This window comes from Equus quagga, chromosome 13 (genome assembly GCF_021613505.1).
Source record: "Equus quagga isolate Etosha38 chromosome 13, UCLA_HA_Equagga_1.0, whole genome shotgun sequence".
Taxonomy (NCBI): Eukaryota; Metazoa; Chordata; class Mammalia; order Perissodactyla; family Equidae; genus Equus; species Equus quagga.
The window spans coordinates 38897586-38913727 of record NC_060279.1 but is presented as its reverse complement, the minus strand read 5'-3'; the positions used below and the strand labels follow the sequence as shown (position 1 = coordinate 38913727).

General features: G+C 47.0%; 1 protein-coding gene and 1 non-coding gene across 7 annotated transcripts in view; one reads left to right on the top strand and one right to left on the bottom strand.

Annotated features, from left to right (window-relative positions):
- Positions 1–130: 130 nt before the first annotated feature.
- ADAR (adenosine deaminase RNA specific) overlaps positions 131–16142 on the bottom strand; it is a 43005-nt gene continuing 26993 nt past the window's right edge. For 4 of the 6 annotated variants that reach the window (XM_046681483.1, XM_046681485.1, XM_046681480.1 and 1 more), the window contains 13 exons: positions 15853–16036; positions 15123–15271; positions 14420–14564; positions 14100–14290; positions 7128–7353; positions 6695–6866; positions 5985–6078; positions 5171–5293; positions 4737–4870; positions 2854–3036; positions 2257–2369; positions 1786–1913; positions 131–1678 (listed from right to left, as the gene is read on the bottom strand). In XM_046681483.1, the coding sequence (XP_046537439.1) occupies positions 1441–1678; positions 1786–1913; positions 2257–2369; positions 2854–3036; positions 4737–4870; positions 5171–5293; positions 5985–6078; positions 6695–6866; positions 7128–7353; positions 14100–14290; positions 14420–14564; positions 15123–15271; positions 15853–16036 (2080 nt within the window). In that variant the 3' untranslated portion in view covers positions 131–1440. The remainder of the gene's footprint in view (positions 1679–1785; positions 1914–2256; positions 2370–2853; positions 3037–4736; positions 4871–5170; positions 5294–5984; positions 6079–6694; positions 6867–7127; positions 7354–14099; positions 14291–14419; positions 14565–15122; positions 15272–15852; positions 16037–16142) is intronic. The other 2 variants (XM_046681481.1, XM_046681484.1) reach the window with 1 other exon arrangement.
- Positions 15327–15388, top strand: LOC124251619 (U7 small nuclear RNA). The gene has a single exon (XR_006891811.1). It is a non-coding gene; the product is annotated as a U7 small nuclear RNA (small nuclear RNA).

Sequence of the window (16142 nt, the reverse complement as noted above, 5' to 3'; positions counted from 1 at the left end):
CAATCGGGGCCAGCCCAGTGGCACAGCAGTTAAGTGCGCACGTTCCGCTTCGGCGGCCCAGGGTTCACCGGTTCGGATCCCAGATGCGGACATGGCACCACTTGGCAGGCCATGCTGTGGTAGGCGTCCCACATATAAAGTCGAGGAAGATGGGCACGTATGTTAGCTCAGGGCCAGTCTTCCTCAGCAATAAGAGGAGGATTGGCAGCAGTTAGCTCAGGGCTAATCTTCCTCAAAAAAACAAAAAAGAAATCTGCACAATTGCAGGTTATCTGTAGCAGTTAAGAATCAACATTTATGGCATCCTTTGAACAACTCCTAATTTAGCCATGATTTAGTCAACTTCCCTTCATATCACTGTTGTGAGAAAGATGCTGGGTGGAACACGGATCTGACCCCACGTGATTTTTTGCCCTCATTCTTGCTAAGTCCTGATTATCTGAGCAGAGATGATTTGCCCCTAGAATCTGTCCTGGGTTGTTTCCTACCAGCTGCCTGGGGTCTATGGCCCTAATGCCCCCATTGGTAGGACAAATACCTAGGAACGCTTTAGGGCAGGGGGGCAGCTGGGAGCTTGGCATTATTCCAAGGCATGTCTGCACTCTCCTCCTGGGAAGTGGTCTGTCACCCCTGCAGGGGGAACCTCCGCTACTGCTCGGGCAATTTCCTCCGCCCAGGCTGGTCTGGCGGGCGCTGGCCTCCCCTGCCGCCTGGCAAGGGATGCACCTCCAGGGCTGCAGCCTCCTCAGCCTCCTGACCCCTCCCAAGCTGGCTAAAGTGCAAGGTCCGAAGATTGCGGAGCATTATCTGCAGATTCTGCTCACACCTGGCACCAGTAATTAACTGACGACAGTTTTAAACTCCTTCCCTTGTAAGTGTTCCACCAAATTCTTTAAGTTCACCTCTTTACCTTCCTGGAGGAAAAGGAGAAACTTAATGATCACAAGGAAAGAATCTGAGACAGGGAGGCAGGGAAGTGGAGGGCCTGCAGAATCCACGAAGGAAAGCATCAGTCCCCGACATGATTCACACGGAGCTGGCTGGAACCTACTCAAGACCACAAGAGGTCAGTGTAGCAAACAAAAAGGGAAGGGAAATGGAAAAATCCGAAACAGAACTGAGGAAGAAATGGGCTGCAGGTGCTCAGTGACTGCTGACACTTTGGGCGGAAAGAAAAGATAACCCCTTCTCTCTCCCCTCAGGTCTCTACTCTTTGCTTGGGAAAAGAGAAGGGGGCCTGGCTAGACCCAGCTTCATATTCCCAAAGAAAACAGGATAAAGCGGAACCCAAAGTTCTCAGTATCACCAACTGTGGTTCCGTTGAAAAAAAAAAAAAACGAAAAGAAAAACCACCCCTGGATCAATGTGATGAGGAATGCTACGACCTACCTCTCTCGCCCCAGTGTGAAACACCCCCAACCCGTCAGTCACTGGGTCACACTATACTGGGCAGAGGTAAAAATTCTTCTCCTCCTGGGGCTTGCTTATCCAGTTCCCGTAGCCCATGTCTTTCAGGCTCTTTTTGAAGTAGTTCTTGGCTGTCTCATAGTCACGGGCAGCTTTCTTGGCCTCACCATAGGAGAGTCTAAGTAGATCCCTGCGGGACCGGAAGGAGCAGAGCTTCTTAAACAGAAGAAAAATGTTCTTCTTGGAGACCCGGGACAATTCATTCCGTGGCCTGGAGAAACAAAAGCACTCATTTCCCACCCGGATCAGAAAAGGCGGGGAGCCCTGGAGCTCTGGAAGGCGGGGCTCTGCTTCCACTGTGCTGCCCTTGCTCCTTACCCATCCACGGTGCCCCTGGTCCCATCCAGGATCTCTAGGTCATAGCCGTCAGCCAAACACCAGTTGACGCTCGTCTCCTTAGTCTTCCCGGATTGCCTTTTGGAATCGTATACGCTAACTCGGCCAACCTAGGAATCCCAGGAGCGACAGGACAAAGATGGGAACCTTTCAGGAAAAAGATTCTGAAGCAGGGACTCAAGACTCATAGGAAAGAGGGAGTGTGGGGTCATGACCTTCCCCCCATTTTTAGGATTCTGTTTGGCTAAGACTCTAGACATACTAACCCCAACTCAGTTCAAATTAATTCCAGACTAAAAGAAGGAAAGCCCTTGGCATTCAAAAGGAGGAAAGGATAAGTTCTCGGGACACCAGCTAAGGCTCCCCTCACCCACAGTGTACACTTTTACTCTGCCAATAGGACTGCTCGAAAAAGAGAAAAACGTCAAGGGAAAAATGGATGGGTTATAGCACCTTGGGGTGGTTGACAATAAAGGGATGTCGCAGTCCATCCTCAAATGCAGTCCCATCTCTTGTCACACGACAGCAAATGGCACGGGTCAGATGCCCTTGGCTGAAAAGGTAACCTGAGTCCGAAAAAGAAATGCACACACCTGTGTTTGCACCAAACGCTGTCAAGAGGCAGAGGCATGTGGGGGGTCTGAAGGGACAAGCACAGTGGTCAAGACAGAGAAACAGCTCCCGTGTCAGGAAGCACCTCCTGAGCGTGGCTACCGCGGATACACATGAGACCACAGCACACTGAAGCACAATAGATAAGGCTCCCAGGGAGCCCCAGGGCTGTGGAGGTCAAGGAAACAGGCTGCAGTTCTAAGCTGCTGCGTTTCTTTAATCCGTCTGGGAGAGACTCGCCAGGATGCTTTTACTTAGGCCTGCTGCTGCACACGCCAGGCTGCCCCTCCCAGCAGACTGGACCCTCAGAATCAGTTACTGACCACTGAAGCAAGCACAACTTGAGAAGGGGGGATGTCATGTGAGCACCTGGCAGCAAAGAATGCGGTTTGCTGGGATTTGGGCAGTAGCACGACAGACTGGCGATAGGTCCCTTACCCAGGGTGACAGATTTGAGATAGACAGGCTGCAGGAAGTGGGTCAACAGTGCCCCCTGCAGGCCAAGCACGTTCCAGCGTAGGATTTTGTCACTGCAGGACATGGTGCGGAGTCTCTCCCCGAGCCGAATGCCGTCCCACGTAGGCACAATGTCGCTGGACTCCACTGGGATTGTGCCTTCCCCTGTGTGAGAGGCTTGGGTCAGCCCCACAGGGGCCCCAGACCAAACCACTCCCTGGTGTGGTGTTACACTCCCCACACTCGGGCCACAGGCGACTCATTCCTTCATTCTTCATCTACTTCACAGCACCCACTGCGTGCTGGGCACCACACTTGGTGCTGGCAAACAACGGTGAGCAAAACCAAGTAAGCTCCTTGTCCTAGAACATTTGTGGGGGTGAAGGGATAGAAAGGGAACAGGACAGACTCCACATAAGTAAACCAGTAACTGCGTAAGAATTCTAAATGGAGACAATGCCCTGAAGGCTCTGAGGGAGCAGAGATGGAGGACAGCAAGGGGCGCCTCCTGGGTAGAATCTGTCAGGGGAGCTGAGACATGAAGGAGGAGAAGGAACAGCTAGACACAGAACAGCAAAAGCAAAGGCCCTGAGGCAGCAAGGGGTTTGGTTGGTCAGGGAGCTGACAAAGAGCCAGTGTGACTGAAGCACAGACTGGGAGTCTGCAGGTTTTGCTTTTACGTGAAGTGTGAGGGGAAACCACTATGGGGGGGCATTTTTTTTTTAAATAACAGCTTTACTGAGATACAATTCACCCATTTAAAGCATGCAATTCAATGACTTTTAGTATAGTCATCAAGTTGTGAAACCATCGCCCACAAATGAAACCTGCTACCGTTAGCAGTCGCTCCCCATTTTCTCCCAAGCCCTCCCACCTCCAGCCCTGGGCGACCACTAATTTCTGTTTCTATGGATTTGCCTATTACCTATCCTAGTCTATGAATCTGCATTTCGTATAAATGGAATCATACAATATGTGTCCTTTGTGTTGGCTTCTTTCACTTCTTATAATGTTCTCAAGGTTCACCCATGTTGTAGCATGTATCAGTACTTCACTCCTTTTTATGGCCAAATAATATTCCACTGTACGGGTATAGCTCCTTCTCTTTATCCATTCATCAGCTGATGGACATCTGGGTTGTTTCCACTTTGGGGCTATTACGAGGAATGTTGCTATGAACATTCGTGTACTAGTTTTTGTGTGGACACGTTTTCATTTCTCTTCGGTATACACCCAGGAGTGACTGGCTGGATCCTATGGTAATTCTATTTACACTCTAGGGTTTTGAGCCGGAAAAGTGACATGATGTGATTTATGTTTGAGGATCACTCTGATGACAGCAGAATGGCCTGGAGGGAAGAGGAGTGGACGTGAGGAGACAGTAAGGAGACATTGGAGGACAGTGGGGGAGAAGGAATTGGCAGACAAGGTGTAGAATCAGCAGCCAACTAGACCGGAGGGGGGAACCAGGCCCTTGCGTCGTCCTCTGTCAACTCCTCCGGCTTGGTTCTGCATCACTTTCCTCCTCCCTCCCCCGAGGTCATCCTATCCACCCAGGGCTGTAAAGAACGTCAGAGGAGGAGGACTCCCGGACTTTCACTCGCAGTCAGGCTCTCTCCTGTGGGCTCTGGATGGGTACTTCTGCCTCCTATCTGATCTGGAGATCTCCCCAACTACCGAATTCAACTAGGAATCTTGGTCTTCCTCCAGACCTTCCCTGTTCCCAGGTTTTCCCTCGCTCTGTAAACAAGACCCTTGTTCCCCAGCAACTAAAGGCAAACAGCCGGCAGCGGTGCCCGTGTCCCTGTGATGGGCCTGGGGCTTTGCAGGGCCTTTTGTGGGAAGAGGGAGGATGTCTCACTCACCGTTCTCCACCTTGGTGCGGAGCTTGCCTTGTTTGGGGTTCTCAAAGACAGGGTAGTGGCGGGAATCAGTGCTCTCCACGGCACGGTCGCTGCAGGACTTGTCAAAGAGGGCACCGTCCCCACATGGGGCCGTGCTGCAAAACAGAGGCATCTATTAAAACTCACCTGTGCAGACATTTCTCTCCAATTTCCTGGGGCTCGAGAACAGTCCAATGTAGTAGAGGTGAGAGGGTTTTTCTGAAGCCCACCATAGGCTTCATAGGAGGTGGGCAGAAGTGTGTGTGAGTCATTCCACATAGCAGCATGAACCTCAAACACAGAGCTGAGTGTGGCCCAATGAATAAGCTCTGATTTATGGGCCAGGAGACCATTTGAATACCCAAACCAGGAAGCCAGGCAGGGCCTACTCTGGTGGCAACAGAGACTGTACAGACCTGATATAGAGGTGGAACGACACAGTCTTTTTTATTTGGAGCTTTTCTCCTCCCTTAGCAGGCTCAAAGATGCTATCCTTTGCAGTCTGGGGGTTGTATTTCATTAACTCACTGTAGAGAAACCTGTAAGAAGAAAGTCTGGTTAGGAAGACAGGTTTGATTCTGGGAATAGCAGTTGCTTCTATAATCTGACTTCAAGGAAAGAACAGTAAGCCCCAAGTAAGGAACAGCCTTCATGGTGAAGACCTTTCACGGTTTCTCAAGTTGAAAGAGGTGGTGGAAAATTCTCCTTGGGAGGCCTCAGCACTGCTTAAAGCCAAGTTAGCCTTTCAGGTCAGTTTCATCTCTGCCAAGAGCTCCTCGCTCTGGCAGCTACGGGATTCTAGGGCAGAACAAACTGATCCAAGGACTACAGGAGGCTGTTGCTTCTCCCTGAGTCTCTCCCTTCATCAATTAAACACAAGGTGAACCAGAGGAGAAAGCTGGCAGGGCAGTTTACAGGTCCTCAAATGGAGATGGAAGGCTCCCTCATACCTAAAGCCCTGAGGACCAAGAGGTCATTTGTGTTTTTAAAAAAGGGCATGAAGCAGAGTTGGAAGAAAGAGGGAGAGCACTTAACAGTAGGCTGAGTAGCGGGATGCAGCCCGAGTCACAGAAGGGATCGATTCCACGAGACAGGCTCAAATGGACGGGCGAAGCAAAGGCTGACACTGCCGAGTCAACGACCTGCCTGTCTGGTGGGTGTCAGAGCCACAATGACAGGTGGGCAGCGGAGGGGCAGCAAGGGGAGCGCCACCCCGCAGATCTCGCTCACCTGATGAAGCCTCTCCGGGAGATGATCTCTGCATGGCAGTCATTGACGGTTTCGCCCTTTAGGCTTAGAGAATCTCCCTTCACACAGCGATTCCCTGCGAAGGCATTTAAAGCAAATGGGAAATTTCCAAAGGAAAATGATGGCTAGGGTAGAAGCTGTTTGTTCTTCAGGATTGAAAGCAGAAATAGCCTCAATTTATCAGATCCTGACTCCCATATCCTTTTCCCTAGGAAATGAGAATTCATTCCCCATTCTGAATTAACTGTAGTGAAAATGAAATACAAGAAGAGTCTTGAGCCAGCCCTGATGGCCTGGTGGTTAAAGTTTGGCAGGCTCCGCATCAGCGGCCCAGGTTCGGTTCCTGGATGCAGAACCACACCACTCATCAGTTAGTAGCCATGCCGTGGCGGCGGCTTACGTAGAAGAAATAGGACTTTTAACTAGAATACACAATTATGCACTGGGGCTTTGGGGAAGAAAAGAAAAACAAAAGAAGAGAGGAAGGTTGACAACAGATGTTAGCTCAGGGCAAATCTTTCCCAGCAAAAATAAATAAATAAATAAATAAATAAATAAATAAAATAACTATTAAAAAGAAAATGTAGAGTCTTTTCTCCCAGCCTTAAACTTGCCCACATGGGACTCTGGGAGAGAATGAAAAGGATGTGCTTGCAGGGACCATGAGGGGCAGGTGGCAGAGCCTCTCTTACCTGTCCCCAGGCTGACCACGACACCCAGGTCCTCAGAGTCCTTCTTCATGATGATGGCAGCCAGGATCTTGCGGCCGAGCAAGGAGGGCTGGAAACTGTTGGTGAGAGCATTGAAGCACCGGTGGCTCAGCATGGCTATCTGGTCGTGGAAGGTGCTGCCAGTGAGAGGAAGCTGTGGGGACAGGAGGCCACGTGAGGGTCACAGAGCCTAGTCTGCGGCCACCATACTTCAGAGTGGGTACGGAGGTCAAGTTCTACTCCACGTGTGAGTCGTCTTTCCCCCTCATACCTGGTGTCCCAGGTCTATGTTCTATTGAGGCTAATATTAAAGCCCAGGAATAATTCACACCACAGCAAGTTAAGAGCCAACTCCACCCAGGGAGGAGTTAGCAGGACCCCAAAAAAAGAGAGCACCAAAAGTAGACGTCTTAACTGTCTTTGGCTGTGCTTCGGGGGACCTTGAGAGGAGGAGCATAGTTCTTCTGAGACTGGCCCCTGTCACTGGGGTTACCTCTGTGAAACCCATGCGTTCTGCCTTCTCGTTCTCCCCAATCAAGACACGGAGAGCCGCATCTGCTGCTTCCTGCTTGCCTTGCTTCTTGCTGTGTGCGCAGACGGCTGGGAACCAGCGACCCCCAACTTTTGCTTGGTAAACGAACCTTTGGGATGAGAAGCAGGGAATAAAGACAAGCACCTGACCTTGATGGCTGTTCCTGGGAAGGGCTACTGTTGCTTCAGTTGCCAACATACGGACCCGTCACTCTCGGCAGCCCTGGTCCATTTTTTTTTTTTTTTTGGAGGAAGATTAGCCCTGAGCTAACATCTGCTGCCAGTCCTCCTCTTTTTTTACTGAGGAAGACTGGCCCTGAGCCAACATCCGTGCCCATCTTCCTCTCCTTTATATGTGGGACGTCTGCCACAGCATGGCTTGCCAAGCGGTGCCGTGTCCACACCCGGGATCTGAACTGGGGAACCCCGGGCCGCCAAAGCGGAACATGCGAACTTAACCACTGCACCACTGGGCCGTCCCCAATCAACAGCCCTGTTTCTAAGGCAGCACTTCCCAGACTTCGGACATTTGTGAATCACGGGGTGGTTTACGCTAGACCCAAAGATCACTTGGACTGTTAATTAATATTTTTCTCTAAATTGACTCTTTTTAAACGTACACACACTTAAAAAGGAAACTTCCTATCACTGCTGTTAATGAAAAACCATATCACTTGTCATAAATTGAAGGTGGCCATAAAACTGAATATGATAAAATCATGTTATTAAATTCTGACTAGCTACTATTGCCCGCAAAGACTCTAGGCCTGTCTTTATTACAAAGAAAGTCTTACAAGTAGGGTCACTGGGGGGGGCGGGGCAGGCAGTGCTGCCAGCTTCCTGGCTGCGGACCTCCAGAAACAGAGGGAAGAACGTGATGGAGCAAAATGGCGTGGGCATCTACCAGACACGGTTTCCAGAATCCTAGCTTTCAACCAGATCCTAACCTGCTGGCTGGGGAACCCAGCTCTGGATAATGCAACTGCATATAAGAAGGGCTTCAGTGGCAAGATTTATCAGCTCAGGCAGGAAAAGGAATCAATCTTTATGTTCAACCACACGAAACATCTCACTATTCCTTGCTCATTCTAAGCAGTGGAATGCCTTCACTCCTTTTTTGCCAATGCCCAGTTCATGCAGGCCAGTGGGCTAAAGTTCACTGAAGGAGAGGGACAGTGACATGAAAAGACACGGAACAGAAGGTGGGGGCCAAACCGTGTAGGATCTTTGCCTGAGGGATCCAGGAGAATTTCATGACTGTTCTATGTGTTTGAAAAGAATATGAACTGTTATGTACACAGATATACATATATACACAGACACACACACAAACACACACACATATATATCTCCATGTATATATGATAAAGTTTGTCCAATATGGTAGCCACTAGCCACATGAGACTATGAACTTTAATTAAAATTCAATACAATTAATAGCTCAGTTCCTCAGTCACACCAGCCACATTGCAAGTGCTCAATAACCACACATGGCTAGTGGTTAGCCTTCTAGTGGAATGCTGGGAACAAAAGCCCAACTGGAATGAGCTAAGAAAGTGAAGACAATGAGTCTAAACCATTTTTTTGAGAGGTTTGGCTGTGAGGGGAGCAGAGACAGGTGGGACCTGAAGGGAGATGTGGGGTTGAGGGAGGGTTTTAAAAGATGGGCATGGGCATGTTTACAGGCTGATGGGAAGATCCAGAGGAGGGAGCCACTGCTGACAAGGGGGGGGGAGCAGGGAAGAGGGACAGGAGGAAGGCTCTCCTTGCACGCTGGCACACAGAAAAGGACAGATGCACAGATGGAGGGGGATTTGGTGATGGGAAGATAAGGTATGTGTCATATGATTATCGCTATTTTCTCAATTAAGTGTGAAGTAAGGTCATCAATTTAGAGTGAGGAAGAAGGGTTTTCGTGGAAATTTGAAGAAAGAGGCAAAGGTCTGAACTAGTTTTCTCAGAGTAGGAAAGAGAATTTAGTATAAAAATACAGTAGGAAAAATGCTGGGAAGAGGGTAAAGCGGGGGTGTGGGGCAAGTGGCACTCCTTCTCAAAACCCTTCAATGGCTTCCCACTGCCTGTGTGGTAAAGAGGCATAACGTGGCTGACAAGGCCTGTGGGCCGGCCCCCAGGACCCCTCCATCTCATCCAGCATCAGGCCTCCCCTGTGCTCTCTGCTCCACCCACATGGGCTTCCTGCAGCCCCTTCAGCGGCTCTGCCCTCCTCCCACCACAGGACTTGCGGTGCACCATCTCCTTTGCCTGAACCCTCCCTCTTTCTCTTCTAACCATCGACAGGTCTCAGCTCAGGCATCACTTCTTGGGGAAGCCCTCCCCACCTTCCCACTAAGTCAAGTCATGTGTACAGAATCTCACTGCACCATGTGTCTTGAACGCTTTTTTTTGAGGAAGATTAGCCCTGAGCTAACATCCATGCCCATCTTCCTCTCCTTTATATGTGGGATGCCTGCCACAGCATGGCCTGCCAAGCAGCGCCATGTCTGCACCCGGGATCTGAACTGGCAAACCCCAGGCCGCCGAAGTGGAACGTGCAAACTTAACCGCTGAGCCACCGGGCCAGCCCCTCGAACCCTTGATAATACGTATCAAATATGACATACTACTTTTTCTTTTTTTTTGGTGAGGAAGATTTGCTCTAAGCTAACATCTGTTGCCAATATTCCTCTTCTTTTTGCTTCAGGAAGATTAGCCCTGAGCTAACATCTGTGCCAATCTTCCTCTATTTTGCATGTGGGTCACCACCACAGCATGGCTTGACGAGTGGTGTAGGTCCATGCCTGGCATCCAAACCCACGAACCCGGGCTGCCAAAGTGGAGTGAGCTGGACTTAACCACTGCACCACAGGGCCAGCCCCTGAGATCTTACATTTCTTTATGTGATTATTGATTAGTATCTGGCTCTTGTACTAACAAACAGAATGTACTCCATAAATATTTGTTGAATGAATGAATAAAGCAGGGAGACTGTTGCCATGGTTTAGGTGAGAGAAGAGAGTGGCTTAGCCTAGAGAGCTGACAGTGGAGGTGGAAAGAGAAGGAAAGGATTAGGATAGAAATTGCAGGTTTAATAAACAGAGCTTAAGGATGGTTTGGTTGAAGGAGGTGAAGGGGATATAGAAGTTGATCCCCAGGGTTTTGGCTCGAGCAACTGGATGGACAGTAGCATCATTCACTAAGATGGGAAAGACCAGGGGAAAAAGAGGTAAAAGGGACAAAAATCAAGAGTTCTGCTTCGGACGTATTGTTAGAGATGTCTATCCAAGAAGACATGACAAGTAAACAGCTTGATAGAGGAACTGGGAGCTCTGAAAAGGTCTGGGCTAGAGATACAAATTTAGAGGTCTCCAGCATTTAGGTATTAAAAGTCACGAAATCAGTTAAGGTTGCCAAGGAGAGTAGAGAGAAAGGAAAAAAAGAGAACCCAGCAGAATTCTCATGAAGAAGGAAGTAACGTGTGTTATTGTACTAGATGGTAAATAAATGTAGCTGGTAAATTAAAATCTCCCCTCCTCCAGGCAACCTTCCTCCACTCCCCAGGAGACACTGGCTGCAACAAGCACATGTCCCCACCGCATGACCTCCATCTGGCACATTATAACCCTGTGCTGTGATTACGTGTCTGTGGTACATTCAGGGGCAGGAGTTTTTCATTTCTTCAATCTAGTGCATAGTAAGTTCTTAAATTCTCAATGAATGACTGACATGCAGCCCTAGAAAGGATTTTATAGAAGATTTTATGGAAGAGAAAGAGGAAATGGACTGAACCTACTGCATGAAGGATGAAGTTAAAGATAAGGGGGCTTCCTGAGAGTGAAGACTGAACCAGGAGGAGGGCAGCTGCGGAGACTGCCCCTGGATGGCTCTAACACGGGCAGACGCCCACTGCCCCCACTGCACCCTGCCACCAGAAGACGATAAGAGCTCCTTTTCTGGCCCCCAATAGGGTGAGTGTTCTAAATTGGCTCCTGCTGGTCAAAGAGCTAATATTTTGTATTATGTTAAATGCTCTTACATATTGATGAAGAGTAACAAGCCAAAAGGAAAATGGATAATGACAAGAACAGGAAGTTCACAGAAAAGGGAAAGACAGCACATAAAACTGAATAGATGAATAATATTACTTACTACTAAGACAAATTTAAAATAGTAAGATACCATTTTATGAGCCTTTCTTTGTAATGACTTTTTAAAATGGAAAAGCTAGATGCCACAGAAGTAAAAATTCAAATAGTTAAGTCTATAATGAAAAATAAGTGTCCATCCTTCCCCAGAAGCAGTTACCAGTTTTTTTTAATCCTTCAAGAAAATATTCTAGGTATATATAAGCACACTACTTATATGTCCTTCTTCAGTTTACACCTAAGGTATCTGTCATATGATTATTGCTTTTTCATTAGGAATACACCCGAGAGATCATTTCATACAGACGTGTCTTACTCTTTTTTATGGCTCTATAGTATTCCTAAGTGTGGATCTACCATAGTTTACTTAACCAGTCTGCAAATGATGGATGTTTAGACCATTTCAAGTCTCCTGCTATTATAAACAATGCTGCAATGAAAATCTGTGTACTATGTCATGCACTGTGTGTGTGTGCACGCTGTGTGTATGTGTGAATTCCTAGAGATGGCATTGCTAGGCTGAAGGCATTGCTCTCTACCCTTGGCTATAATTAGTGAATTATACCACGGTTAATCACTGTTGCTTAAGTACGCTGAAGAAGTGTAAATTTTAAAGTGAGGCTGAGCACCTTTTAACTTATCAATAATTCATTGTTTCTTTTTCTGTGAACGTACAGTTCATATACTTTGTCTATTTAGCCTTGGGCTGTACTGTATTGCAAGTATTTCTTTCTCAAGTGATCCTGCTACTACACATTAATTTTTCTTACAGTCATATTTCTGTCTTTTTCCTTTACAATTTTATGTTTTGTGTCTTGATTGGAAAGGCTTTTGCCACTTTAAATTTCTAAAACAAATCTGCACTTTTTATCTAGTGATTTTATGATTTCATTTATTTTACATTTAAATCCTGGATCTAACGGAATTTAGGTGTAGGGAAGGAGACAGACATTCAGCTGTGTTTTTTTTTTCAGATGGATAGTTAGCAGTTTCAACACCATTGCCGAATAACCCATGGTTTCCCCCATTGATCTGAAGCCTCATCTTTATAATGGACAAAATTCCCATTTATATATCTCTACGTCTACTTTCAGTGGCTTCATTCTGTTTCACTGATCCGCCTTTCTATCCACATGCCAATACAACACAATTTTGACATCTGCTAGTGCCAACACGCCTCATTACTATTTAAGAATTTTCCAAGCTATTCTTTCATGTTTATTTTTCATAGGAACTTCAGAATCAAGTTTTCTAGTTCTAAAACAAATAAATAAATTCTACTGGTGTTTTTCTTGGGAGCACATCAAAGGTAGAGATTCATCCAGGGACAGCTGCTATCAGTAAATTAGATTTTTCTATCTAATAACAGTATTTTTTCCCATTTACTCAAGTCTTGCTTTCTGTCCTTCAGTAGCACCTACTAAATGTAGCGCCTACATACTTCCTATTAGGAGTGTGCCTAGGTCATTTATCTTTTTAGTTGCGGTTGCAAATAGGGTATTTTCTACTATGTTTTCTACTTGCTTATTCTTGTATACAGAAAAGTACTTGATTCTTATACGTTATTTTGTAATCCCCTCCTCTCCTAATTTCTCCTTTGTCTCTAATATTTCTTCAGTTTTCTCATGAATATTCCAGGTATATAATCATATCATCTGTAAATAACGATACCGTTATCTCCTCTTTCCTCTCTTTCTATTTCTTTCTTTTCCTAAACTGATTGCATTAGCTAGCGTGTGTGTGTGTGTGTGTGTGTGTGTGTGCGTGTGCGTGTGTGTAGGTGACAGCTGGGCCAAAGGAAGAATGAGTGAGAATGAGCTTTTTATATTCAAATAATATTTATTTTGGATAGTCTATTACCTATAAAAAAAATGTACATGACCCATGGCCCAGAAATTCCACTCCTGAAAATTTACACTATAGACTAGGTCGCACCTGTAAGCAAAGACATACAGTCCAAGGATATTTAGTGCAGGAGTGTTTCTAACGCTGAGACCAAAACCAACCTAAATGTCACTGGAAGTTGGTTAAATAAATTACGTAAGGTGGGGGCTTTAATGGTAATAGCAACATTCTCTTTCTTAAACTAGGTGGTAGGTACACGGGTGTCTGTTTTATATCTTGGGTTTAATAAAACAATTTTAAAATTGTGAGCATCTATTCAATGAAATATTATGTAGTTGTTAAGAGAGTCTGATAGATCTATATGTGCTGATTTGTAGTGGTCTCTAAGACACATTGGTAAGTAAAGGAGTCAAGGTGTAGAACAGAAGATATGATATACACTTATTTTTGTTTAAAAACAAAAAGAAAGGAAAATGTGCTAATATATGCATGGAAAGTTCTAGAAGGACTCAAGAAATGGTAATAGTGTATGGGTCTGGGGAGGGAAACTAGAAGTCTGAGATTGAAAAAGTAGGCAATGAAAAGTCTCATTTCTATCAGCTTGAATGATTTTCTATGTACATATATATAGTCCCTTAAAAATTAAAATCAGTTAAAAAAATGAGGAAGGATCATGCTCACTGGAAGAGTGACTGTATTCTCAAGACAGCTGATCTAATATCTTGTAGGAGGCCATGGAGACAGGGTTGGACTTGTTTCCCTCAACGTGCCTCTCCTGTGACTCATGGCTAACATACATCCTTTCTTTCCCTGGGTTACAGGCTGTCCCCACCCTGACACATGGCTGTAGCCAGGACTAGAACACTCACTTGGGCTCGTGAGGAGGTCCTGACTGGTCAACCAACTTGAACTCAGCAGCAAAGCCATGGGAGCGGGCATACTCTAACAGGCCGCCCACGGGGTTGGTGTTCAGGTATCTGACGAGCTCGCCAATCCTCCTGACCTTGTTGGGGATCACAGATTCCAAGTTATCAAGTGATTCCGTGTTCGTAGTTCCAGGCTGAAGAGAATTAGCCAAACAAAGAGAAACCTTAAACACTTAAGGAAGCTCTGCAGGACTCACGGGCAATCCTAGGGCACTTAGTTGCTAAAAATGACCTGCATCTTTTGAGTAGGAAAATGGCCCCACCTGGTTATCAGAAGGTGTCGAGTTCGCTGCCTCCTCATGCAGGGCCTTCATGGCTTCCTCTGCAGCCATCTGCTTTGCCACTTTCTTGCTGGGGGCACTTGCAGTGGGGAAAGTATGGGTTCCCATTGCAACACAGTATTGGAACCTGACAGAGATGAAAGGAGAAGGATTAAAATGGCTTTGACTGAAGAGACTGACCTAGCCTTTGTCAGGTTGTCATCCTTTATAACTTGTAATTTCCTTGTGCACATCACCTCTGTGCCTTGGCTCACGCAGTCACTTCTGCCTTGAAGAGCCAGTGCCTTTCACCCTCCTCCTGCCCCCAGTCTCTCTCTGCCTGGCTGACCCTAGTTTCACCTCCTCCAGGAACCCTCCTCTTGAACATGTAAGTCTGCAGAGCCTCAGAGCACAGCATCTCAGGGATGCCCAGGTCTTGTACCTTTTGTCCCACCACCTACCGGTGATACTGCCAGCCGTGTACCTCCCTAGAGCTCAGTCCCTGCTTCGCTCTTTGAATCCCTACACCCAGATTCTCCGCTCCTCAAGCAGCAACCATGCCCTCAACGCCCCCCATTTTCCATATTGAACATAGGAGTGATTGCTCAGTGGAATAATCTGCCATCTCTGAGGGGACAAGGAGGAAAATGTATCTCTCTCTTTTGTGAGAAAACCTCAGCAGAGATACATGATACAAGAGATGTACTTGGGGTCATGGGCAGGGCCTTCTCTGGATAGGAGACGGAATTCACAGGAGCTCCCCAACTTGTGCACACACTCAAGCAATGTAGTGACGGGGTTCTTTCCAGAAAAGAAGGATGTTGCTGAAGGGGTGGTGGGCTGAGACTCTGCAGTCTGGAGAAAATGAGAGACAAAAAAACACAAACAAATGGACTAAGAAAACACTGGCTAGTGTTACAGCTCTTCTAGAATTTGTCTAGCAGGTTTTTTGGTTCTCACCAGAAGGCCCCCCGCAAAAAAGAAAGAAAAGGAAAACAAAACATCGGCTCGTCTATTGTAGCAGAGGGGCGTGGACAGCTTCTTTTGGTGAACTACACGTTAGGGCTGGCTTCCCAGAGAAAGAGGGCTGCAGGCATTCTCTAGGCCTTGCAGGAAAGGGTCAGTTATTTACACGTCCTGGGTCTCATTCCTTATCTGCCAAGAGAGGAGACTGGATTTGATAATCCCTAAGGTCTCTTTCAACTCTGAAATTCTAGAACTCCAGGTAGGTAGGGAGAGGGGCAAGAAGGGGAGCTGGGTATGAGAGAAGGAAAGGTGGGCTGGCGAGGTGGGGTAGAGGGAAGGGCAGGAAGCTGACTCCTGAGATACAGAGTGACTTCTTTAGGCCAATATTGTTTCAACAGAGTCAGTTAGAGTCCTGATACTTCACAGACATGGAAAGTGAACTGACACCTCCCAGAGGGCAGGACACCTACCTTCTCTGATTCTCTCTCCGTGGAATAGTAGTACGACTCTTCTGATCTTCCACTGTCCTTGGCTTTAGCTTCCTCAAGGAGAATTGTCATGGCTTTCATAGCTGCATCCTGCTTGGCCACTTTCTTGCTGCCAGCTTCAGCCGGGGGAAACTCTCGGCCACTGATGACGACTTGGAATTTAAATCTTGATGGAAAGTGATTAGACGTGTGAACACTAGTCTAGGCCATCCCTTCTGCCCTCTCCAGAGAGATCTTCGCCCTACAGTTTCCTGCTACACTAAGGGGACTTC